The 27,033-nt window shown below is 46.7% G+C and overlaps 1 protein-coding gene across 1 annotated transcript in view; it reads left to right on the top strand.

The window, feature by feature from the left end:
* Nucleotides 1–460: 460 nt before the first annotated feature.
* Nucleotides 461–27,033, top strand: part of LOC139262445 (cation channel sperm-associated protein 3-like) — a 69,927-nt gene continuing 43,354 nt past the window's right edge. Inside the window, exons 1-3 of the mRNA XM_070877634.1 lie at nucleotides 461–514; nucleotides 1,349–1,579; nucleotides 1,761–1,943. Coding sequence (XP_070733735.1) covers nucleotides 461–514; nucleotides 1,349–1,579; nucleotides 1,761–1,943 — 468 coding nt within the window. The remainder of the gene's footprint in view (nucleotides 515–1,348; nucleotides 1,580–1,760; nucleotides 1,944–27,033) is intronic.

Raw genomic sequence — 27,033 nt, forward strand, 5'->3', positions numbered from 1 at the left:
GTATTATTCCATTCTAGAACTGTTTAAAATAAATTACACACAATCATTTTTTTTCCAATGCTGTGTGATCTTTCATTACTGATGAATTGTAATGTTTGCAGACAGATGGCAGACTGCAGAAAACAATGAAATTCTAAATCAAAAGCAATCAATACATTTCCTATAGTCTAGAGGAGGAACATATTATCTGAGTTATGGTATTTGGCATGCAAATCCATCCCTTTGCGCACCACCGGTTTGATCAGAAGTCTTTTGACATTATCTATTTCCAAAAAAGGCGGTAAGTAAATCCAAGGTTTTAGAGCTTTTACTATCTCTTTGGAAAGACCAGTTCTTACACTCCATCTGAATCTCTTTTGCTAGGAGAGACGCTGAATGGCATAACTATGTGAAAAGGCTTACGAAGAGCTGGGTTTTCAAAGGATTCATCTTCGCTACAATTTTAGCAAATTCTCTTATCATGGCGCTTGAGAGTGATTACCAAAGAGAGAATGAATTTTACGTATTCTTTAACGTAAGAAAAGCACAATATTTTTAAAATATATTTTAACTGTTGTATTTAATAGTATTTTTCCCTATTGATTTGAGGGCGTGAGCCCCTCATTTCCTACAGTTTTCCTATGCAATACCTCACCTGCTGAGAGGATGGGCAGATGACTGACTTCCATGCTGCTGTTAATGCCACCCCGAGCCAATCTAAAGTGCTAAAGTTTCCTGCGGATAACTATACCTCTGTTGGCCCTTTCCTTATTCGCAGAGAGGTGTGTGCTGTCAGCTCAGTACTTTTCTACAGGATCAGAGTTCAAATCAGCACTCCTTTAGTAACATACCTGCCAACCTAGAAAACACAAAAGCTGCCCAACAGTTTCAAACAGCTCTGAATATAAGGCATGTGAAGGTATGTGTAAATAGGTAATAACACTGAAAGTGCAGTGGGCTGTGCTAAAAATGAAAGCCTGAAGAGGAATATAAAGGGTGAAAGCAGAAGATTTGTCTTCTATGATGTCTGGGGGCATGCCTCCCTTATCCTGAAAATTAAGATGTTTTACTATTTATTTGGATTATTTTCCAGAGATTTGGACATTGAATTTTTTAAAACTTTAATAAGAAAGAACATTTGCTCAGTTTTACTGAAATCTATTTTTTATTTAACATTTCTGAAAAGAAAAAAGGAAATGATAAACCAAATTAAGAAGAAGGGAAGGGTGCTGCCACACATGAAAGTGTTTGTGGCAGGGGGCCCAAGTATCAGATGGAGGGGCAGGGAGGGCATGAGAATGTCGAGCTTGCTAGATAGAACTTTTTAATTAACTTTTTAATCCCAATTAATTTGTTTTCATTTGGTTAGGTGGCTGAACAGCTGTTCTTGGCAGTTTACACGGTGGAGTTCGTAGCAAAGTTTTATGTTGACCCGATCAAGTATTGGAAGACTGGTTTCAATGTGTTCGATTTCATAGTGCTGGTCCTATCACTTATCAACCGCTTCCTCACTGACAAAACAAAGCAATCTGTGCCCTGGTTTCATATAGTGCGGCCCCTCAGAACATTCAGGACAATCTCCTTTATCCGTGGCTTGAAGGTAAAGTGTGTTGAGTGCATTGTGAAGAAAATTAAATATAATTTAGATTGTTTGAGCAGATAAATGAATGATGAAATCAGGCATTTTTGATCGAAATCAAAATGAATGACAAGCTTATTCTTTAAACTGATTCCCTGACCTTTTTGGAATGATTTCCCATTTTGTTTTCCCTGTTCCATAGTTCCTGTCTGGTGCCTTGGTAAAGACGTTGAAGAGTGTTTTCTATGTCCTGTTCCTCCTCGCCCTGCTGATGACCGTTTTCGCATTGATCGGATATTATTTCTTTGGAAGCACAGAAAACAGTGATTTCAAAAACTGGGGGAGCCTTAGAGCTTCATTCTTCACACTCTTCAGTTTAGTAACGGTAATGAAACTTCACCATCATTCTATAACACAGCTGTGGTTGATTGAAAGAGCACAGCCAAATTAATGATTACTTCTCGCAAAGCTCATAAATCCTAATAATTGACATTTTAAAAAGTCAGATTCATTGGGGTAATGTTGGTGGCCTTAACGCCCACTGCCGCCTGCTGCCGCCAACTGCCGCCGAGTTTTGCTTCCGGTTTCCTCTCTCTCCCAGTTTCCACTTGGGCTGGAGCGGGTGGGAGGGGAGTACCGCCAGGAACCGCGTGTGGCCGTCCTCTGGTGGCCAAGTCGCGTAAGTGGCCTCCCAGCCCCCGAGATGCTAGATTGGTGCGGGCGGGAGTCGGCGGGAGTTGGCGCCAGCAGGCGGAAGGACCGCTGCGGGAGGCAGGTCTACCCCCGACAGTAGGTATGAAGAAAGGGCATAAAAGGTTAGTGACCATAAGTAAAATGTATTTTTTACAGCGACTTACCTGGATGGGGTGTCCTGAAGGTGTTGCAGTGTTTCTTTTTTTTTTACTTTTCAGTTCTTCCACCCTCCCTGGGCCCGACTCCATCCTCGGCAGCACTTGGGTGGCAAGCTCATTTGCCACTGAGATGGAGAGCTTCCGCCCGCTGCCGCCCAGATTGACGGCGTAAGCCGTTATTTTGCTGCCGGGTGGTACTGCCACCTCTTTTAGAGGAATCCTTCAGGCAAAGTACTGCCCGGTCTCTCGCCGGCATTCGGTGGTCCTTTGGACGGCACTTGGGCAGATGTTGCAGCTCATGAAAAGCGGGGCCATAGTTTTGGATTTAAAAGGGGGGTGCTATCGCCTCATAAGAACATAAGGATTAGGCCATTCGGCCCATCGAGCTTGCTCCAGCATTCAATAAGATCATGGCTGATCTGATCATGGACTCAGCTCCACTTCCCTGCCCGCTCCCATAACCCTTTACTCCCTTATCGCTCAAAAATCTGTCTATCTCGGCCTTAAATATATTCAAAGACTCAGCCTCCACAGCTCTCTGGGGCAGAGAATTCCATAGATTTACAACCCTCTGAGAGAAGAAATTCCTCCTCATCTCAGTTTTAAATGGGCGACCCTTATTCTGAGATTATGTCCCCTAGTTTTAGTGTCCCCTATGAGTGGAAATATCCTTTCTGCATTCACCTTGTCAAGCCTCCTCATTATCGTATATGTTTCGATAAGATCACCTCTCATTCTTCTGAACTCCAATGTGTTTAGGCCCAATCAACCTATCTTCATAAGTCAACCTCCTCATCTCCGGAATCAACCGAGTGAACCTTCTCTGAACAGCCAAGTATATCCTTCCTTAAATATAGAGACCAAACCTGTACGCAGTTCTCTAGATGTGGCCTCACCAATATCCTGTACAGTTGTAGCAGGACTTCTCTGCTTTTATACTCTATCCCCTTTGCAATAAAGGCCAACATTCCATTTGCCTTCCTGATCACTTGCTTACCCGCATACTAACTTTTTGTGTTTCATGCACAAAGGACCCCCAGGTCCCTCTGTACTGTAACACTTTGCAATTTTTCTCCATTTAAATTATAATTTGCTTTTCTAATTTACTGCCAAAGTGGATAACCTCATTTTCCCATGTTATACTCCATCTGCCAGATTTTTGCCCACTCACTTAGCCTGTCTATATCCCTCTGCAGATGTTTTGTGTCCTCCTCACAGTTTACTTTCTCACCCATCTTTGTATCATCAGCAAACTTGGCTACATTACACTCGGTCCCTTCATCCAAGTCATTAGTATAGATTGTAAATAGTTGAGGCCCCAGCACCGATCCCTGTGGCACTCCACTAGTTACCGTTTGCCAACCGGAAAATTACCCATTCATCCCGACTCTCTGTTTTCTGATGGTTAGCCAGTCCTCTATCCATGCTAATATATTACCCCCAACCCCGTGAGCTTTTATCTTGTGCAGTAACCTTTTATGTGGCACCTTATCGAATGCCTTCTAGAAATCCAAATACACCACAACCACTAAGGACCCTGCTCCTTATCTACCCTGCTCGTTACATCCTCAAAGATCTCCAGCAAATTTGTCAAGCATGATTTCCCTTTCATATAACCATGCTGACTCTGCTTGATTGAATTATGCGTTTCCAAATATCCCGCTACTGCTTCCTTAATAATGCACTCTAGCATTTTCCCAACGACAGATGTTAGGCTAACTGGTCTATAGTTTCCTGATTTCTGTCTGCCTCCTTTTTTAAATAGGGTCGTTACATTTACAGTTTTCCAATCTGCTGGGACCGCCCCAGAATCCAGCGAATTTTGGTAGATTACAACCAATGCATCCACTGTCTCAGCAGCCACCTCTTTTAAGACCTTAGGATGTAAGCCATCAGTTCCAGGGGACTTATCCGTCTTTATTTTACCCTGTACTACTTCATTTGTGATAGTGATTGTATTAAGTTCCTCCCTCCCTATAGCCACTTGGTTATCCACTATTGGGATGTTTTTAGTGTTGTTTACCGTGAAGACTGACATAAAATATTTGTTCAATGTTTCTGCCATTTCCCTGTTCTCCATTATTAATTCCCCAGTCTCATCCTCTAGGGGACCAACATTTACTTTAGCCACTCTTTTCCTTTTTATGTACCTGTAGAAACTCTTACTATCTGTTTTTATATTTCATGCTAGTTTACTCTCATAATCTATCTTCCCTCACTTTATCATTTTTTTACTGGTTCTTTGCTGGCTTTTAAAAGTTTCCCAATTCTCTGGCCTCCCATTAGTCTTGGCCACATTGTTTGCCCTTGATTTCAATTTGATACCCTCCGTTATTTCCTTAGTTAGCCACGGATGGTTATCCCTTCTCTTACAGTCTTTCCTTCTCATTGGGATATATTTATGTTGCGAGTTGTGGAATATCTCCTTAAATGTCTGCCACATCTCATCAACCGTCCCATACTTTAATCTATTTTCCCAGTCCACTTTATGCAACTCTGCCCTCATACCTTTGTAGTCTCCTTTATTTAAGCTGAGGACCCTGGTTTGAGAACCAACTTTCTCACCCTCGAACTGAATTTGAAATTCAACCATGTTATGGTCACTCCTAGAAGATCCTTTACTACGAGATCATTTATTAATCCTGTCTCATTACACAGTACCAGATCTAAGATAGCCTGCTCCCTGGTTGGTTCCGCAACGTACTGTTGAAGGAAACTATCCCGGATACACTCTAAGAACTCTTCCTCAAGGCTGCCCTGGCCAATTTGCATTGTCCAATCAATACGAAAGTTAAAATTGCCCATGATTATAGCTTCTTTATTACAAGCCTCCCTTATTTCTTGATTTATACTCCATCCAACTGTGTAGCTACTGTTGGGGGGCAAATAGACTACGCCCACCAGCGACCTTTTCCCCTTATTATTCCTTATCTCCATCCAAACTGATTCAACATCTTTATCTACTGAGCCAATATCATTCCTCACTAGCACTGATCCCATCCTTTATTAACAGTGCTACCCCACGTCCTTTTCCTTTCTGTCTGTCCTTCCAAATTGTCAAATACCCCTGAATATTTAGTTCCCAATTCTGGTCACCTTGCAACCACGTCTCTGTAATGGCTATCAGATCATACCCATTTGTATCTATTTGTGTCTTTAATTCATCTATTTTGTTATGAATGCTACGTGCATTCAGATAAAGAGCTTTTAAATTTGTTTTTTTTACCATTTTTTCCTGCTTTTACCCCATTTTCTGCTTCACCTTTATGCTTATACACTCTGTCCCTTCCTGGCACGCTCTAGTTTTTATTTCCTCCAGTGTTACTCTGATCTATTGCCTTCTCCTTGTTATTTGACGTTTTCAATTTTCGCTCAGCTGAACCCTCCCCCTCCCTAATTAGTTTAAAGCCCTCTCTACAGCCCTAGTTATTTTTTGCCAGGACCCTAGACCCAACATGGTTTAAGTAGAGCCTGTCCAAACGGAACAGCTCCCTCTTACCCCAGTACTGGTGCCAGTGTCCCATGAACCAAAACCTATTTCTCCCACACCAGTATTTGAGCCACGTGTTTAACTCTCTGATCTTATTTACCCGATGCAAATTTGCTCGTGGCTCGGGTAGTAATCCAGCGATTATTACCTTTGTGGTTCTGCTTTTTAATTTGGCCCCTAGCTGCTCATACTCTCTCAGTAGAACCTCTTTCTTTGTCCTATCTCTGTCATTGATACCCACGTGGACCACGACAACTGGATCTTCCCCCTCCCACTCCAGGTTCCTCTGCAGCCCTGAGGAGAACATAAGAACATAAGCATTAGGAACAGGAGTAGGCCATTTAGCCCCTCGAGCCTGCTCCGCCATTCGACAAGGTCATGGCTGATCTGGCCGTTGACTCAGCTCCACTTACCCGCCCGCTCTCCATAACCCTTAATTCCCTTATTGGTTAAATTTCCCTTATTGGTTAAATGTCCTTAATCCTGGCACCGGGCAGGCAACACAGCCTTCACGACTCACTCTCTCGGCTGTAGAGAACTGTATCTATCCCCCTAATGATACTGTCCCCTACCACTACAACATTTCTTTTTAATCGCCCCGCTTGAAAGGCCCCCTGTACCACGGTGCTGTGGTCAGTTTGCTCATCCTCACTGCAGACCCTGCTCTCATCCAACAGGGACCTGTTGCACAAGAGCAAGGGCTGAGGCTTCTCAATCACTACATTCTGGGTCCCCTTACCTGTCTCGCTTATAGTCACACCCTCCACTCCCTGACCACGGACCAAATTTGAATGAATTAATCTAAGGGGTGTGACTGCCTCCTGGAACACAGCCTCCAGGTAACTCTCCCTCTCCCTGATGTGCCTTAGTATCTGCAGCTCGGACTCCAGTTCATCAACGCGGAGCAGAAGTTCCTCGAGCTGCAGACACTTGCTGCAGATGTGGTCGTGATGGACCTCAATGGGGTCAACCAGCTCCTACATACAACAGCAGAAACACATCGCCTGTCCTGCCATCTCTCATGTATTTAATTAATTAGATTTAGTTTGGAGTTATTAATCCCGGCCCCGAATGTAAGGCCCTTAATTTAAAACAAGAAAAAAAAGAGAGAAAAAACTCACCAACCAATCATTTCCCTCCCTTCCTGTGCCGTCGAATGTAGTCGCCCTTTTCTCCTTTACCGCCCTCTTTTACCTGCTTGCTCTGCTCCCTGCAGGGGCTGGCTGCTCACTGCTTTGACTGCTGCCGTTGGTGTGGTGCTCCCTCACAGGTCCGGGTGGTCGGCGCTCTGAAATTGCCTGGGAGTTTGCGGAGGCAGTGCTGCGCAACCGCGAATGACGTCATCGCTGTGCACGGTGACCCTTCACCGCCCTGCGCGGACCCCTTACCGTCCTGCGGGGGAAATTGCCCCGCGGGCCGCGAGGCTGGGTCGAGCAGATGTGAACACCAGCTTCGGGGTTCGCCTAATGGTGAGGGCGCCAGCGCCCCGAGCCGCCATCTTCTTTTGTCAGCCAACTCTCGGGTTGGCTCGACGATGGCGGCCCTAGCCCAGCACACCGTCTTGGATGCCAGGCTGCAGGCGAGGCCATCAGAGGCTGTGCAGAGTGTGCAGCGGCCCTCTCTTTTAAGCGAAGAGGAGGGGCGTTGAAGTGCGTCAGCACTAAAAATCCCGGCCCCGGAAGGTTACCGCCCCAATCGGGACGCGGGGCAATTTCGCCCCCAAGCACTCTTGTCTCTGAGTCCGAAGATTGTGGGTTCAAGTCCCACTCCAGAGATTGAACCCTTAATCTCGGCTGATAATCCAGTGCAGTACTGAGGGAGAGCTGCACTGTTGGAGGTGCTGTCATTTGGATGAGAAGTTAAACCAAGGCCCCGCCTGCCTTCTCAGGTGGACGCAAAAGATCCCATGGCACGATTTGAAGAATAGTAGGGAGGTTATCCCAATGTCCTGGTCAACACTTATCTCTCAACTAACATCAGTAAAACTAATGGGGGCCGAAATTTACTTCCGCCCGAAACGGGTCGCTCCGAAAGTTTTTTTTCCTGCTGCGTGGATCAGGTCGCTTCTTTCTGTAAATTCAGCTCTTTGTCAGTTATTTTTAAGCGGACCGGAAGTCGGTCATAATGGAGTGGAAGTGGAGCAGTAAGTGCTGTAGAGGAGCGGAAGTGGAGGCGGGACGCTGTCAGTCAGCAGCGGAGTGAGATGACCATGACGCGTGTGCGTCACCACGCTTTCCCCTTCACGTAAAGGGGAGAGCCTTCAGCATTTTGAAACTTTGGTCTACTGGGCCACCAGGGAGGGTTTCGGCCAGGCCAGCGTCTTGGCACCCAAGAGGCAGTGCGACAGATGAAAGAATTTTGGAGCTAAATTTCGCGGGAGGTGCGGGAGATTGATGGTGCGCCCTTTGATGACGCACTTTGAACGGTCAGCAGCAGCGGGGTGGAGTGGGGACCACTAGAAAAATCCCCAAGCTAAATTTAGCTGGCGGCGTCCATTGGACTGGAATTCGGCGGTCGCTCGACTCCGTCGCCTGGCCGCAGCTTTTGGTGGTAAGAGGCCTTTTTGGGAGCTGAATTTCAACCCCATAATCTGGTTATTGATCTCATTGCTGTTTGTGGGACCTTGCTGTGTGAAAATTAGCTGCCATGTTTCCCTATATTACAACAGTGATTAGACTTCAAAAAGTATTTAATTGTCTGTGAAGTGCTGAGGTCATGAAAAGTGCTATATAAATGTAAGTGCTTTTTAAATTTTTCTTTCTTTCTTTGATGTATCCATTGCTTTTGTACCTGAAAATAAGGATGGAAATCTAGTCGCTGCAGTCGGCCTGAGAGATAACGGCCACCAGTTTTGAGGTCCTTTGGCTGCTGTCCAAATACCACTACCGAAAGGCCTCTAGCCATGAAAAAAAAGGGCACTTACTTTATCGGCTCCTCCATAGCCCCTGAGAAGTTTCCCACCTTACTTGCATAGAATTACCCTGCTTACACCTGATTTTGGCATAACTGATCCAATTTCTCACCTCCATCTCAGGGGATCCTCAGGAAATCTCTGAACATTACAACAGGGACAGGGATCAAGCGTAATGGATCTCTGGCTCTTTCTGGTCAGCTTTGCACCAGAAAATAAGCATATACAGCAGAGAAAATTGGCTGTCTATGTTTCATGAGTGTTCACTGAATAGGGCTCAGACTGACAGTTCTGGCCAATTTTGTTTATCCCAAGCATTTGTTTTCAGGTAAACCTGATTGTAACACTTTAAATTGGCACAGACCTAAAACTGCATTTTCCTGGTCTTCTTGGCTCAGTATCATACCACCCACTCAGCTACAGTGGATGTCTAAGGGCTAGAAACCTGGACTTTTTTTGCATGCTTAACGCGCATTTAACGCCCATTTTACCGCTGAAATGACGTATAACGCCCAGATATTGCCCATTTAGCCACAAAATGGAAACTGACGCCCATTTTTAGGAAACTTATCGCTGAGCGTTACTTTTCCCATGTGGGCGGTAATATCTTTTCTACCCACCCAGTTTTTTTGGGCGGAATCATCAGAATGGGTGAAATCCACGCCCATAATATCGTCCAGCGTTAATTTCCGCACGGATTTAACGGCAAGATTCAATATTAACGCCCGCCCACTTTTTTTTTTCGTGAAGAGCATATTTACATAGAAACATAGAAAATAGGTGCAGGAGTAGGCCATTCGGCCCTTCGAGCCTGCACCACCATTCAATATGATCATGGCTGATCATACAACTTTAGTACCCCATTCCTGCTTTCTCTCCATACCTCTTAATCCCTTTAGCGTAAGGGCCACATCGAACTCCCTTTTGAATATATCTAACGATCTGGCCTCAACAGCTTTCGGTGGTAGATAATTCCACAGGTTCACAATTCTCTGAATGAAGAAGTTTCTCCTCATCTCGGTCCTAAATGACTTACCCCTTATCCTTAGACTATGATCCCTGGTTCTGGACTTCCCCAACATTGGGAACATTCTTCCTGCATCGAACCTGTCCAGTCCCGTCAGAATTTTATATGTTTCTATGAGATCCCCTCTCATTCTAAATTCCAGTGAATATAAGCCTAGTCGATCCAATCTATCTTCATATGTCAGTCCTGCCATCCTGGGAATCAGTCTGGTGAACCTTGGTTGCACTCCCTCAATGGCAAGAATGTCCTTCCTCAGATTAGGAGACCAAAACTGTACACAATATTCAAGATGTGGCCTCACCAAGGCCCTGTACAACTGCAGTACGACCTCCATGCTCCTATACTCAAATCTTCTTGCTATGAAGGCCAACATGCCATTTGCCTTCTTCACCGCCTGCTGTACCTGCATGCCAACTTTCAATGACTGATGTACCATGACACCCAGGTCTTGTTGCACCTCCCCTTTTCCTAATCTGTCACCATTCAGATAATATTCTGCCTTCCTATTTTTGCCACCAAAATGGATAACCTCACATTTATCTACAATAGACTGCATCTGCCATGCATTTTCCCACTCACCTAACCTATCCAAGTCATCCTGCAGCCTCTTAGCATCCTCCTCTCAGCTCACACTGCCACCCAGCTTAGTGTCATCTGCAAACTTGGAGATATTACATTCAATTCCTTCGTCTAAATCATTGATGTATATTGTAAATAGCTGAGGTCCCAGCACTGAGCCCTGCGGCACCCCACTAGTCACTGCCTGCCATTCTGAAAAGGACCTGTTTATCCCGGCTCTCTGCTTTCTGTCTGCCAACCAGTTCTCTATCCATGTCAATACATTACCCCCAATACCATGTGCTTTAATTTTGCACACTAATCTCTTGTATGGGATCTTGTCAAAAGCCTTTTGAAAGTCCAAATACAACACATCCACTGGTTCTCCCTTGTCCACTCTAGTAGTTACATCCTCAAAAAATTCTAGAAGATTTGTCAAGCATGATTTCCCTTTCATAAATCCATGCTGACTTGGACCGATCCTGTCACTGCTTTCCAAATGTGCGTCGCTGAGGAGTGAGTCCGGGGTCGGTGAGAGGCCTATAAAGGCCGCGAGTTCAGCAGTCGGGAGGTGCGTCGCTGAGGCGTGAGTCCGGGGTCGGCGAGAGGCCTATAAAGGCCGCGAGTTAAGCAGTCGGTAGGTGCGTCACTGGGGCGTGAGTCTGGGGTCGGCGAGAGGCCTATAAAGGCCGCGAGTTCAGCAGTCGGGAGGTGCGTTACTGAGGCGTGAGTCTGGGGTCGGCGAGAGGCCTATAAAGGCCGCGAGTTCAGCAGTCGGGAGGTGCGTCGCTGAGGCGTGAGTCCGGGGTCGGCGAGAGGCCTATAAAGGCCGCGAGTTCAGCAGTCGGGAGGTGCGTCACTGAGGCGTGAGTCTGGGTTCGGCGAGAGGCCTATAAAGGCCGTGAGTTCAGCAGTCGGGAGGTGCGTCACTGAGGCGTGAGTCTGGGGTCGGCGAGCGGCCTATAAAGGCCGCGAGTTCAGCAGTCGGGAAGTACGTCACTGAGGCGTGAGTCTGGGGTCGGCGAGAGGCCGATAAAGGCCGCGAGTTCAGCAGTTGGGAGGTGTGTCACTGAGGCGTGAGTCTGGGGTCGGCGAGAGGCCTATAAAGGCCGTGAGTTCAGCAGTCGGGAGGTGTGTCACTGAGGCGTGAGTCTGGGGTCGGCGAGAGGCCGATAAAGGCCGTGAGTTCAGCAGTCGGGAGGTGTGTCACTGAGGCGTGAGTCTGGGGTCGGCGAGAGGCCTATAAAGGCCGCGAGTTCAGCAGTCGGGAGGTGTGTCACTGGGGCGTGAGTCCGGGGTCGGCGAGAGGCCTATAAAGGCCGCGAGTTCAGCAGTCGGGAGGTGCGTCACTGAGGCGTGAGTCTGGGGTCGGCGAGAGGCCTATAAAGGCCGTGAGTTCAGCAGTCGGGAGGTGCGTCACTGAGGCGTGAGTCTGGGGTCGGTGAGAGGCCTATAAAGGCCCAGCTTGTGCAGCTACAGGGAGAAGGCAAAAAAGAAGTAGAAAGAAACAGAAAGGTGACATCACAGCCAAGGGGGTAAGTGATTGGCTGGTGATTGGTGAGTAGTTTTTATTTTTTCTCTTCTATAACAGTGAGTAAACTTTTGCATTGTTGTTGCCAATTTAAGTGTATCTAAGGGTTAAGTCATGGCAGGAGAGCTCGGTCACGTGATATGCTCCTCCTGTACCATGTGGGAACTCAGGGACACTTCCGGTGTCCCTGACGACTACATGTGCGGGAAGTGTATCCGCCTCCAGCTCCTGACGGTCCGCATTGCGGAATTGGAGCTGAGGGTGGATTTACTCTGGAGCATCCACGATGCTGAGAATGACGTGAGTAGCACGTGTAGCGAGTTGGTCTTACCGCAGATGAAGGGTCCACAGCCAGATAGGGAATGGTAGACCAGCAGGAAGAGCAGTGCAAGGAAGGTAGTGCAGGGGTCCCCTGCGGTCATCCCCCTGCAAAACAGATACACCGCTTTGAGTACTGTTGAGGGGGATGACTCATCAGGGGAGAGCAGCAGCAGCCAAGTTCATGGCACCGTGGCTGGCTCTGCTGCACAGGAGGGCAGGAAAAAGAGTGGGAGAGTGAAAGTGATAGGGGATTCAATGGTAAGGGGAATAGATAGGCATTTCTGTGGCCGCAACTGAGTCTCCAGGATGGTATGGTGCCTCCCTGGTGCAAGGGTCAAGGATGTCTCGAAGCGGGTGCAGGACATTCTGAAAAGGGAGGGTGAACAGTCAATTGTCGTGGTGCACATTGGTACCAACGATATAGGTAAAAAAAGGGATGAGGTCCTACGAGACGAATTTAAGGAGCTAGGAGCTAAATTAAAATGTAGGACCTCAAAAGTAGTAATCTCGGGATTGCTATCCGTGCCACATGCTAGTCAGAGTAGGAATCGCAGGATAGCTCAGATGAATACGTGGCTTGAGCAGTGGTGCAGCAGGGAGGGATTCAAATTCCTGGGGCATTGGAACCGGTTCTGAGGAAGGTGGGACCAGTACAAACCGGACGATCTGCACCTGGGCAGGACCGGAACCAATGTCCTAGGGGGAGTGTTTGCTAGTGCTGTTGGGGAGGAGTTAAACTAATATGGCAGGGGGATGGGAACCAATGCAGGGAGACAGAGGGAAACAAAATGGAGACAAAAGCAAAAGACAGAAAGGAGATGAGTAAAAGTGGAGGGCAGAGAAACCCAAGGCAAAAAACAAAAAGGGCCACTGTACAGCAAAATTTTAAAGGGTCAAAGTGTAATAAAAAGGCAAGCATGAAAGCTCGGTGCCTCAATGCAAGGAATATTCGGAACCCAGGAGAGAGCTCTGAGCTAGTTAGAGTGGGTGAGAGCTCAGATGAACATGACCCCAAAAAAGAATGCAAAAGGCAGGAGGCAACAGAGCAGAGTAGCACTGGGGTAAGTGTAAACCACAAGGTGATAGGAAGGGACAATATGTATGAATATAAAGGGGCTGCAGGAGGGGTCAAAACTAAAAATCATGGTTTAAAAACTAGTATTAAAACCCTCTACCTAAACGCATGCAGCATTCGAAATAAAGTAAATGAGTTGATGGCACAAATCATTACAAATGGGTATGATTTGGTGGCCATTACAGAAATTTGGTTGCAGGGTGGCCAAGACTGGGAATTAAACATACAGGGGTATCTGACAATTCGGAAAGATAGACAAGAAGGGAAAGGAGGTGGGGCAGCTCTGTTAATAAAGGATGATATCAGAGCAGTTATGAGAGACGATATTGGCTCTAATGAACAAAATGTTGAATCGTGGGTGGAGATTAGAGATAGTAAGGGGAAAAAGTCACTGGTGGGCGTAGTTTATAGGCCCCCAAATAATAACTTCACGGTGGGGCGGGCAATAATCAAGGGAATAATGGAGGCATGTGAAAAAATAATGGCAGTAATCATGGGGGATTTTAACCTAAATATCGATTGGTCAAATCAAATCGCACGGGGTAGCCTTGAGGAGGAATTCATAGAATGCATATGGGATTGTTTCTTAGAACAGTATGTTACAGAACCTACAAGGGAGCAAGCTATTTTCGATCTGGTCCTGTGTAATGAGACAGGAATAATAAACGATCTCCTAGTAAAAGATCCTCTCGGAATGAGTGATCACAGTATGGTTGAATTTGTAATGCAGATTGAGGGTGAGGAAGTAGTGTCTCAAATGAGCGTACAATGCTTAAACAAAGGGGACTACAGTGGGATGAGGGCAGAGTTGGCTAAAGTAGACTGGAAACACAGACTAAATGGTGGCACAATTGAGGAACAGTGGAGGACTTTTAAGGAGCTCTTTCATAGTGCTCAACAAAAATATATTCCAGTGAAAAAGAAGGGCGGTAAGAGAAGGGATAACCAGCCGTGGATAACCAAGGAAATAAAGGAGAGTATCAAATTCAAAACCAATGCGTATAAGGTGGCCAAGGTTAGTGGGAAAATAGAAGAGTGGGAAAATTTTAAACAACAGCAAAGAATGACTAAGAAAGCAATAAAGAAAGGAAAGATAGATTACGAAAGTAAACTTGCCCAAAACATAAAAACAGATAGTAAAAGCATTTACCGATATATAAAACGGAAAAGAATGACTAAAGTAAATGTTGGTCCCTGAGAAGATGAGAAGGAGGATTTAATAATGGGAAATGTGGAAATGGCTGAGACCTTAAACAATTATTTTGCTTCGGTCTTCACAGTGGAAGACACAAAAACCATGCCAAAAATTGCTGGTCACGGGAATGTGGGAAGGGAGGACCTTGAGATAATCACTATCACTAGGGGGGTAGTGCTGGACAGGCTAATGGGACTCAAGGTAGACAAGTCCCCTGGTCCTGATGAAATGCACCCCAGGGTATTAAAAGAGATGGCGGAAGTTATAGCAGATGCATTCGTTATAATGTACCAAAATTCTCTGGACTCTGGGGCGGTACCAGCGGATTAGAAAGCAGCTAATGTAACGCCTCTGTTTAAAAAAGGGGGCAGACAAAAGGCAGGTAACTATAGGACGGTTAGTTTAACATCTGTAGTAGGGAAAATGCTTGAAGCTATCATTAAGGAAGAAATAGCGGGACATCTAGATAGGAATAATGCCATCAAGCAGATGCAACATGGATTCATGAAGGGGAAATCATGTTTAACTAATTTACTGGAATTCTTTGAGGATATAACAAGCATGGTGGATAGAGGTGTACCGATGGATGTGGTGTATTTAGATTTCCAAAAGGCATTCGATAAGGTGCCACACAAAAGGTTACTGCAGAAGATAAAGGTACGCGGAGTCAGAGGAAATGTATTAGCATGGGTAGAGAATTGGCTGGATAACAGAAAGCAGAGAGTCAGGATAAATGGGTCCTTTTCGGGTTGGAAATCGGTGGTTAGTGGTGTGCCACAGGGATCGGTGCTGGAACCTTACTTAAGGAAGGATATACTAGCTTTGGAGGGGGTACAGAGACGATTCACTAGGCTGATTCCGGAGATGAGGGGGTTACCTTATGATGATAGATTGAGTAGACTCGGTCTTTACTCGTTGGAGTTCAGAAGGATGAGGGGTGATCTTATAGTAACATTTAAAATAATGAAAGGGATAGAGGCAGAGAGATTGTTTCCACTGGTCGGGGAGACTAGAACTCGGGGGCACAGCCCCAAAATACGGGGGAGCCAATTTAAAACCGAGTTGAGAAGGAATTTCTTCTCCCAGAGGGTTGTGAATCTGTGGAATTGTCTGCCCAATGAAGCAGTTGAGGCTAGCTCATTGAATGTATTCAAATCACAGATAGATAGATTTTTAACCAATCAGGGAATTAAGGGTTGCGGGGAGCGGGCGGGTAAGTGGAGCTGAGTCCACGGCCAGATCAACCATGATCTTGTTGAATGGCAGAGCAGGCTCGAGGGGCTAGATGGCCTACTCCTGTTCCTAATTCTTATGTTCTTATGTTCTTATGTGCTGCTATTACATCTTTAATCATTGATTCGAACATTTTCCCCACTACCGACGTCAGGCTAACCAGTCTATAATTCCCTGTTTTCTCTCTCCCTCCTTTTTTTAAAAAGTGGGGTTACATTTGCTACCCTCCAATCCATAGGGATTGATCCAGAGTCCATAGAATGTTGGAAAATGACCACCAATGCATCCACTATTTCTAGGGCTACTTCCTTAAGTACTTTTTGATGCAGACTATCAGGCCCTGGCGATTTATTGGCCTTCAATCCCATCAATTTCCTTAACACAATTTCCTGACTAATAACGATTTCCTTCAAGTTCCTCCTTCTCTCTAGATCCTCGGTCCCCTAGTATTTCCAGAAGGTTATTTGTGTCTTCCTTAGTGAAGACAGAACCAAAGTATTTGTTCAATTGTTCTGCCATTTCTTTGTTCCCCATTATAAATTCACCTGATTCTCACTGCAAGGGACCTACATTTGTCTTTACTAATCTTTTTCTCTTCACATATCTATAGAAGCTTTTGCAGTCAGTTTTTATGTTCCCTGCAAGCTTACTCTCATACTCTATTTTTCCCCTCCTAATTAAACCCTTTGTCCTCCTCTGCTGAATTCTAAATTTCTCCCAGTCCTCAGGTTTGCTGTTTTTTCTGGCCAATTTATATGCCTCTTCCTTGGATTTAACACTATACTTAATTTCTCTTGTTAGCCTCAGTTGAGCCACCTTCCCTGTTTTATTTTTATGCCAGACAGGGATGTACAATTGTTGAAGTTCATCCATGTTATCTTTAAATGTCTGCCATTGCCTATCCACCTTCAATCCCTTTAAGTATCATTCGCCAGTCTATCCTAGCCAATTCACGTCTCATCGAGGTTACCTTTCTTAAAGTTCAGGACCCTAGTTTCTGAATTGACTGCGTCACTCTTCATCTTAATGAAGAATTCTATCATATTATGGTGACTCTTCCCCAAGGGGCCTCGCACAACAAGATTGCTAATTAATCCTCTCTCGTTACATAACACCCAGTCTAGGATGGCCAGCTCTCTAGTTAGTTGGTTCCTTGACATACTGGTCCAGAAAACCATCCCTTATGCACTCCAGGAAATCCTCCTCCACCATATTGCTATCAGTTTGGTTAGCCCAATCTATATGTAGATTAAAGAAATGAACCGCCCAGCAGATCGCCCAGCATCAATTTCACCACCTCGCACACATATCGCCCACAATATCACTCGCCCAAAAAACCACCCACAAAAAGTGGAACTGTTCTGAATGAATGCCAACGGTGTGGCTGGCATTTTTAAAATCCCACTCTTATGTGAGGAGCTGATATCTGAACGATTTGCCTGAAAGAGCGTTAATGTGAGTGAGAATGCTGACACACTGCTATGTGTATGCAACTCAGACATCATTGGTACCCATCATCTTGGTGCCAGTTAAAGTTTATGTTGATTGATGTTAAGTTTAACCCTTTCATGTTGAGAAACGGTGTAACGGTGCAGCTATCTGAGACAATGCGTAACAAGGTTATGTTCAATAACAAAAATTTTATACCAACATTGGTCTGAAATCATAAGCATCACAGGCAATAATATCCAAACATTGTCCACACCCCACTTTTTCCACCATTGACATTAATCACATGTTCAACAAATCCAGCAACACAGAATACAAAGGCAAAGCAAGAGCATGGTCCCCAGCCCCCATACATTGCAACAAATTGCATACACCCAGATGGAGATATAACACAGCCATCATCTGCGGACATGCACCTTACTTTCCTTCCCCCTTCCCCTTCTCCCCACGTCTACCCCTTCCCCTCCTCGCTCCATGGCGCCTGGACGAGGAGCTCCTCAGGTGGCGCCTCATTGCGGGGGGATGAATGCAGATGCTGTCGTTGGATGGGTATGGGAGCTGGGTTGCCAAAGGGGCAACATTCTCTGATGCAGAAGCAGGATCTTGGTCCTTGATCTCATCTGTCGTTTGCAGTGGTGGTGCGGAACCTAGGGGTGGAGTGCCGCGCTCGGGGACCACTGGGAGGCCTGTGGCAGCAATGTTCCTGGCTATCGCATCCAGGGACTCCACCATCTGCGGAATGTATTCGGTCATGGTGCTGGAGATGGTGGCCAGCTGTCAATGCTTTGATGAGCTGGCCACAATGTCTACAGTCCTCCTTAACAACTGTACCCTCTCTCCGCTGTCATGTGGCGCTCGTGGAACAGACCTGCCACGTCCACGGGACTTCCGCGAGGTCGGCGCTGTCCCAGGGACAAATGGGTGCCCTGTGGCGAAGTGCTTGGGGCCGGTACCTCCAGAGTGGAGGCGGGAATGACCGGAGGACCACTCGATGGCCTTGGGGTGGAATGGCTTCTGGAGCGTGGCGATGCAGATTCCTCGAAGTCTGTGCTCTCATCCATGGAGAACAGACCCAGCGGATTGACGAGCGAGAATCGGACTTCCTCAGCACCAGATGTTGGATCGTCTGCCGACCCCTGCTCCGCACCCCCACCTTCTGGCCTCTGTGGTCTTGCCTTGTGATGCACTGTTGGCTGAGCTGCAAAACACAAATGAGGTTATTAGAGGAGAAGGGGGTGCTAGGGTGACAAGGTGAGTCCAGCGCTACACACAGCATACGCACAACAAAAGCATCACCGCTCTCAAAATCATCGCAGACATCACATTTCATGACCATCAATATGTTTGCATTTCAATGATTTTCATTAGGTCATCATTATTTCTATGACAATTTTAGAAATCATCTATCATATATGATTGTTCGGATATGAGTGGGTGTGGCACCTATTGACTTTACACGCAATGGTGTAAGCTTTACTCACGTGGCATAATTTCAGGATCTGCAGATGCGTCCATGGCTGTCCGGGTGTGCTTCCCCACGAGTGCGAGCACCCGCTACTCCGTGTCAGTGTTGTCGCTGGGGACTGGTGGCCCCCCACCCGTTCGCCTCTGCACAGATCTCATCGTCGATAGCTTCTTCTATAAAAGGTGACAGGACATAAGATCATTGCGTGATATCATTGCTAGGTACTGTCACAGACACTGATACAACACATAACTGACAGATGTAATCATTATTATTATGATTATTATCATTCTTTACCTAAACACCTATACCTTGACTGCAGTCTTTGAGTAAAACATTCCTGGTAAAAGTGAAAGACCTCACATCTGATGATAGTCACTCATGACTCTTACAAATCAAATTATATAAATACATAAGTACATATAAATCAATGTAATAGTTACTCTGCGGATCCCACAAGGTCGTTCCATCATTTGCAGCATTGGTTGCCCTCACACACCTCATTAGTCGCCGACGAGACCACCTCTGCTAGCTCGGTCCATATCTTCTGGTATGCCTTTGGGGTGGGCTTCCCACGCCCTCCCTGTGTCAAATCACCCCAGCATAACTCGACCTCCTGGAGGAGAGAGGCATTTGCCTCGTCCGAGAACCTCTGAGCTCTTTTGTGCTCTCCAATGTGCTCCTCTCCCACCTCACTGCTCTCTCCAGCATCAGTCTGCACAGTGTGCTGTGATGCCTCCTCCTCTCTCTCCATTATAGGCCAAATTTGGGCAAATATGTGGCTGTAACAGCTAATTTTTGTTTCCCTACTTGCTATGAAGCTCTTAAGTCTCCCTCCTTCCTCCCAAAGCAGCCACACAACACCCAGATACGCCTTCAGTCCCTCTGAGCTCCCTCTCTCTCTGTCTCCTCTTCTGCGCATGGCATGATGAGCCTTGACCTCCTGAATCTCAGGAATTGAGAGTTGCCATGCCGTTGCTCAGGACGGCCACACTTTGCATGCAGTTTTGGTTTCCATATTTACGAAAGGATATACTTGCTTTGGAGGCAGTTCAGAGAAGGTTCACTAGGTTGATTCCAGAGATGAGGGGGTTGGCATAAGGAAAGGTTGAGTAGGTTGGGCCTCTACTCATTGTAGTTCAAAAGAATGAGAGCTGATCTTATCAAAACATATAAGATTATGAGGGGGCTTGCCAAGGTGGATGCAGAGAGGATGTTTCTATTGATAGGGGAGACTAGAACTCGAGGGCGTAATCTTAGAATAAGGGGCCGCCCATTTAAAACTGAGATGAGGAGAAATTTCTTCTCTCAGAGGGTTGTGGAACTGTGGAATTCGCTGCCTCAGAGAGCTGTGAAAGCTGGGACATTGAATAAATTTAAGTCAATTTCTTAAACTATAAGGGAATAAGGGGTTATGGAGAGCAGGCAGGGAAGTGGACCTGAGTTCATGATCAGATCAGCCATGATCGTATTAAATGGTGGAGCAGGTTCGAGGGGTCGTATGGCCTACTCCTGCTCCTATTTCTTATGTTCTACCGCCCATTTTATATCGCTCGTGGTAACATTCATTTTCAAAAGTGGAAACTAGGTGCTTTGAGAATGGGTGAAAACCCTTTTTTAACTCCCACGCCGGAAATATCGGCAACACAAAAGTGCATGTTCTAACCCTAAGTGTTTTATTTGCAGATTATGCCATAACATATTAATTTAATGATATGATTGCGGGGCCCTGAAGTAGGATGGATGGAAGTACATGTCATTGTCTCTGCAGCTGTCCACAGATTCTGCCCAAATTTTTGATCATCAAAATTCTCAGTCGCTTTCCTCTGACCGTGCTGATGAGTGTTAAATGTGATAATTATTTTAAGCAGTATTTCTTACATAGTAAAACATCTTCAGTCCTTTTGAAAGGTCATTTCTTATTTATTTTTCCTGTGTTATGTAAGAGAGGTAAATTCATTCAGATTCAAACTCTCTGAGAAAAGCTACTGTTGATAAAAATTTAAGATAGACTATCGAGCATATTTTCCTCTGTGACGATAAAGAAGCATTTTATTACTAAACATCATGGCCTAGAAATTGGATCGCGCTATGCTTATTTTACATGTGGACGCCTCAAGGTCGAATATGGCAGGTATTGTGCATGTGCTCATTTTATGTTGGAAGTGTGCCACAAGCCTTATTGAATAGGGCATCTCTGCAGACGTCTGGGGCACATGCCGGAAGTTTTAAAAACACTCATTAAAATATTTAAATAAGGGTCCTATGATTGTTGTCAGACCCTTTTGTATAATTGGTCTGCCCCAGCACCTGATACCCACAATTAGAGTCTTGAACAGTGCATGGACAGTACTACCTGTGGCTGTTAAGGTCACTGTGATCCCTAACCTTTATGCAACAGGTTCCTTCCAGGCTGCAGCAAGTGGCATTAGTGACATCTCCCAGTTTAATGTTCACCGTTATATTAGGGAGGTCACTGACACTCTCTATGCCAAATAACAGAGCAAAGCAGGATGAGAGAGTACTATGGTTCATCCGTATTGTCGGCTTCTCCAGGTGCAAAGTGCCATAAACTACACCCAAATTGCCATGTGTGCTCCCCATTATGATCCTGGATCTTTCTGAATAGAAAGGGATTCCTATAAAGTCCTTACTCTACAGTATGAAACCACATGAGGCACATTCTGTGGACAAGGTCACTCTGTGACCTTAACTCTTTATTCCAGGAATCCAAAAGCGATGACCCTGCGTGGGACCTCCCTTTTTATACCTGTGTGATCAGGTAAGGAGTGTCTCTCACAAGTTCACCCCTTGTGGTCAAGGTGTGCATCTAGGTTGAGTGTATACAGTAATACAGTGGTGTTACATTGTGGTTACATACATGACATCACCTCACCCCGCGCCCGCCCCCCCAAATTCTTATTGGGATCATAGGTTTAATCTTTCAGGTGGTCTACGTTCCCTCGTGGAGCGCCGCAGTTGGGGCTCTGGTTGTTGGACACTGACGTGAGTGTCTGTCACCTGTGGTGATTCCGGCCTGTCCGGGCTGACCTCAGGGACTGTGCATTCCTCTGATTGCTCTTGTTGCTCATTCACTGGCAGTGTTGTGAGCTCCATCTCATGGTCTTCTTCAAGTTCCTCCATGTTGATGCTGCACCTTTTTTTGACTTGGTCCAGATGCTTACGGCATATCTGACCATTGTTGAGTTTTACCACGATGACCCTATTCCCCTCTTTGTCAATTACAGTGCCCTCAAGCCATTTGGGTCCCATGGCGCGATTGAGGATGAATACAGGATCATTTATGTCTATACATCTCCTCCTCGAATTGCAGTCATGGTACTTGTTTTGTGACTTGCGCTTGCCCTCAACTATGTCGGTCAGGACTGGGTGAATGAGGGACAACCGAGTTTTGAGTGTCCATTTCATTAGTAGCTCTGCGGGCGGGACCCCCGTGAGCGAGTGCGGTCAGGATCTATAGGCCAGCAGGACACGCGATAGGCGGCATTGTAGGGGGGGTCCTTGAATCTTGAGCATACCTTGCTTAATGATTTGGACCGCACGTTCCGCCTAGCCATTGGAGGCTGGCTTGAACGGCGCAGTCCTGACGTGGTTGATGCCATTGCCCGACATAAACTCTCGGAATTCGTAGCTTGTGAAACATGGATCATTATCACTAACCAGGATGTCTGGCAAGCCATGGGTTGCAAAGATTGCAAGTAGGCTTTCCACGGTGGTGGATGACGTGCATGAATTCAGAATGATGCACTCGATCCATTTCGAGTACACATCTACCACAATAAGGAACATCTTTCCCATGAATGGGCCCGTGTAGTCAACATGAATGCATGACCATGGCCTGGTGGGCCAGGGCCACGGGCTGAGTGGGGCCTCCCTGGGGGATTTACCCAGCTGGGCACATGTCGTGCACCTGCGAACACAGTGTTCTAGGTCTGAATCAATTCCAGGCCACCACACATGTGACCAGGCAATGGCCTTCATCAGCACAATGCCTGGGTGCTCGCTGTGGAGATCCCTGATGAATGCCTCCCTGCCTTTCTGGGAAATAACTACCCGGCTGCCCCATAGTAGGCAGTCGGCTTGGATGGAGAGCTCATCCATCCGTCTGTGGAACGGTCTGACCTCCTCAGGGCATGCTCCGTGTGCAGGCGCCCAATCCCCAGTCAGGACACATTTCTTAAGCAGGGATAGGAGGGGATCTCTCTTTTTCCAGATTTTGATCTGGCGGGCTGTGATGGGAAAGCCTGCGCTGTCAAAGGCATCGACAGCCATGACCATCTCGGCGCTTTGCTCCGCTACCCCCTCAGTGGTGGCCAGTGGAAGCCTGCTGAGCGCGTCAGCGCAATTTTCAGTGCCGGGCTAGTGCCGGATGGAGTAGTCATAAGCAGCCAGCGTGAGAGCCCATCACTGTATGCGAGCTGATGCGTTGGCATTGATAACCTTGCTGTCTGACAACAGGGATGTTAATGGCTTGTGGTCCGTCTCTAATTCAAACTTCCTACCAAAGAGGTACTGATGCATTTTTTTTACACCATCGACACATGCAAGCGCTTCCTTCTCGACCATCCCATATCCCTGTTCTGCTTGAGAGCGCGACCTGAGGCATAAGCCACAGGTTGTGGTTGACCCTCAGCATTGCCCTGCTGCAACATGCACCCAACCCCATCGGACGATGCATCACATGTCAGAACCAATTTTTTACAGGGGTCGTATAAGGTCATCAACTTGTTTGACCAAAGTAGGTTTCGTGCCCGATCAAAAGCCCGTTCCTGACAGTCCCCCCAAAACCAATCGCAACCCTTACGCAGGAGCACGTGTAGCAGCTCCAACAACGTGCTCAAGTTCAGCAGAAAGTTCCCGAAATAGTTCAACAGTCCCATGAATGAACATAACTCCGATGTGTTGCAGGGCCTGGGTGCTCGTTGAATCGCCTGTTTTGGATTCGGTGGGCCGAATCCCATCTGCAGCAACCCTCCTGCCCAGAAACTCAACCTCAGGAGCTAAGAACACATATTTAGACTTCTTGAGTCGCAGGCCTACTCGGTCCAGTCAGGTTGTGGAGGTGTTCCTCAGTGTCTCGACCAGTGATGAGGATGTCGTCCTAGAATATGATCGTTCCAGGAATGGATTTAAGCAGGCTTTCCATGTTTCGTTGAAAAATCGCGGCCGCTGATCGAATGCCAAACGGGCACCTGTTATAAACAAACAGTCCCTTGTGCGTGGTGATGGTGGTCAGTAGTTTAGATTCGTCGGCCAGTTCCTGGGTCATATAGGCTGAAGTGAGGTCCAACTTGGTGAACAGCTTGCCGCCTGCCAGCATGGCGAAGAGGTCCTCCACTCTCGGGAACAGGTATTGATCTTGTAGGGACACCCGATTGATGGTGGCCTTGTAGTCGCCACAGATCCTGACAGAGCCATCCGCTTTTAGGACGGGAACGATGGGGCTCGCCCAGTCACTGAATTCAACAGGCGAGATGATGCCCTCTCGTAACAGCCGGTCCAATTTGCTCTCGATCTTTTCCCGCATCACATACGGCACCGCTCTGGCTTTGTGGTGCACTGGCATGGCGTCCGAGGTGATGTATATCACTACTTTAGTGCCTTTGAAATTCCGACGCCAGGTTGGAATAGTGAAACGAATTATTGTAGGATTTGTGAGCACGAACTTCGCTCTACAGATGACATTGTGTGAACATCCCCCCATTTCCAGTTCATCTCGGCTAACCAGCTCCTCCCCAGCAGTGCGGGACCATTGCCCGGGACAATCCAGAGTGGCAGCCGATTCACTAACCCATTGTGTGTGACAGCCAACATTGCACTGCCTAGTACCGGAATGATTTCTTTAGTGTAAGTCCGTAATTGTGTCTCAATATGTGCTAATTTGGGTTTACTGTCTTTAAGTGGCCATAGCTTCTCAAATTGCTGAACACCCATGAGTAACTGGCTGGCCCCAGTGTCCAGCTCCATGTGTACTGGGATACCGTTTAATAAAACCCTCATCATCATTGGTGGCGTTTTGGTGTATGAACTGTGAATATTCGCCACCTGGACCCGCTGAACCTCAGCATCCATCGATTTGCCCCAAAAGTCATCCTGCCTCAAAGAACCCTCTTCTGGTCCATCCACCTCATATATCAGTCTGGTTGCAGACTTCTTGCACATTCGAGCTAAATGAGATTGCAGTTACTGCAGACAAACTGTTGAAATCGGCAAGATCTAGCTGAGTGTTTTCCCCCACACCTCCAGTTTGAGTTAAAGTTTCCATTGTTGGGAACAAAGGGACTATGGCCAGGCATTCCGCGCTGACTGTCCCTTTGACTGCTCTTAAGTACCCTATTAGTGACTGTCAATGGCTGCATTGTGAATGTCCATTCAGCCTGCCATTGTCTCTGTTGAAGTCCTACTCTGGGGTCTATTGCTGCCTGGGGAGTGTCGGACTGCCCCTGCCTGCCTGCGGGGCTCTGAGTCGCATTGGTGATGTTGACGCCGTGATCCATCGCCGCGTTAGAGGCAGAATTGCGCGCATATATAATTTTCGTCTCTTTATTCCCCGCCATGAAAGTTTGAGCTGTTAACGCCGCCGCTTCCAAGGTCAAATCCTTGGTCTCAATTAATTTGCGGAAAATCCCCGCATGACCGATGCCCTCGATAAAGAAGTCCCTTAGCATCTCCCCCCTGCAGGTGTCTGTGAACTTACAGAGGCTGGCCAAACGCCGGAGGTCCGCTACGAAGTCCGGTATGCTCTGTCCTTCACGACGTCGGTGGGTGTAGAATCTGTGTCGGGCCATATGTATGCTACTCGCCAGTTTGAGGTGCTCCCCGATCAATTTGCTAAGTTCTTTAAAGGTTTTGTTCGCCGGCTTTTCGGGTATTAGTCCTTCGTGAGCGCGTAAGTCATTGGTCCGCAGCTGGTCAAAAGATGAGCCCTTCGCTTGTCGGCCGCTGCATCCCCCAGCCATTCTTTCATAACGAAGCTTTGTTGAAGCCTCTCTTCACAGTCTTCCCCAACACAGTACCGTTCATCTGTGCTACCAGTGGCCATTCTCATGGGTCGTGAATTCCCATTTCTCGTCGCCAATGTAAAGTCCTTACTCTACAGTATGAAACCACATGTGGCACATTCTGGGGACAAGGTCACTCTGTGACCTTAACTCTTTATTCACAGGACTTCAAAAGCGATGACCCTGCATGGGACCTCCCTTTTTATACCTGTGTGATCAGGTAAGGAATGTCTCCCACAAGTTCACCCCTTGTCATCAAGGTGTGCATCTAGGTTGAGTGTATGCAGTAATACAGTGGTGTTACATTGTGGTTACATACATGACAATTCCACTCCTTCAATCTCCAGCTTGTTTGTGATCACAGGCAGCACAACATGCCCTGTTCCCTGGCACCAATCATGATTCATTTATTCTGCATCAGTCCTTTGTGCCCCCTTTATTCCATCAGGTCACAAGCTGGTTACTGGACAACAAGGGATAACCCCTTTAGATATGTCAGGAACTTGGGTACAGTTGTAAATCTGGCCTACAATTAGACTCATGCCGCCACCAGAAACGTCATTGAGCAGACAGTTAGTTTTCTCAAGCAATGTTTCCGCTGTCTGGACCATTTTGGAGGAGCTTTGCATTACATATCCAGATTTGTGGTCATCTACTGCATGTTGCATGGCTTTGCCATAATTAGGGACCTGCCCTCACCACCACCTGGTCAGCAAGTAGTGCAGGAAGAGGATCAGAAGCAACATCGACCATCAGTGCTCCTTGATGCCAGAGCTCTTAGAGAGCAGTTCCTCCAAGAGAGCTTCACGTGAACCATAGTCATGGTCCATGTCGGTAACAACGATATAGATAGAAAAGAGGGATAACGTCCTGCAGGCAGATTTTAGGGAGCTAGAAAAGAGATTAAAAAGCAGGACCTCAAAGGTAGTAATCTCTGGATTACTCCCGGTTCCCCGAGCTAGTGAGCATAGAAAATAAGGATAGAGCAGATGTATCCGTGGCTGGAGAGATGGTGCAAGAGGGAGGACTTTAGGTTCCTGGGATCTTGGGACCGGTTCTTGGGGTGGTGGGATCCATACAGGCCAGACAGGTTGCACCTCAACAGTGCCAGGACCAATATCCTCGCGGATATTGCGGAGGGTTTAAACTAAGAGATGGGCACCAGCATGTAGCTTTAGAAAAGAGAAACGAGGTGCACAAAGGATTGGGAGAGACAGATAACACTAGAGTAAAAAATAGTATGGCATTAAGTGGGGTCAATCTAATAGAGAATACAAGAAGGTCTAAAATATTGTGCATGTGTGTAAACGCACAAAATAAGGTTGGTGAGCTGCAAGCACAAATAGC

This window comes from Pristiophorus japonicus, chromosome 4, assembly GCF_044704955.1.
Source record: "Pristiophorus japonicus isolate sPriJap1 chromosome 4, sPriJap1.hap1, whole genome shotgun sequence".
Taxonomy (NCBI): Eukaryota; Metazoa; Chordata; class Chondrichthyes; family Pristiophoridae; genus Pristiophorus; species Pristiophorus japonicus.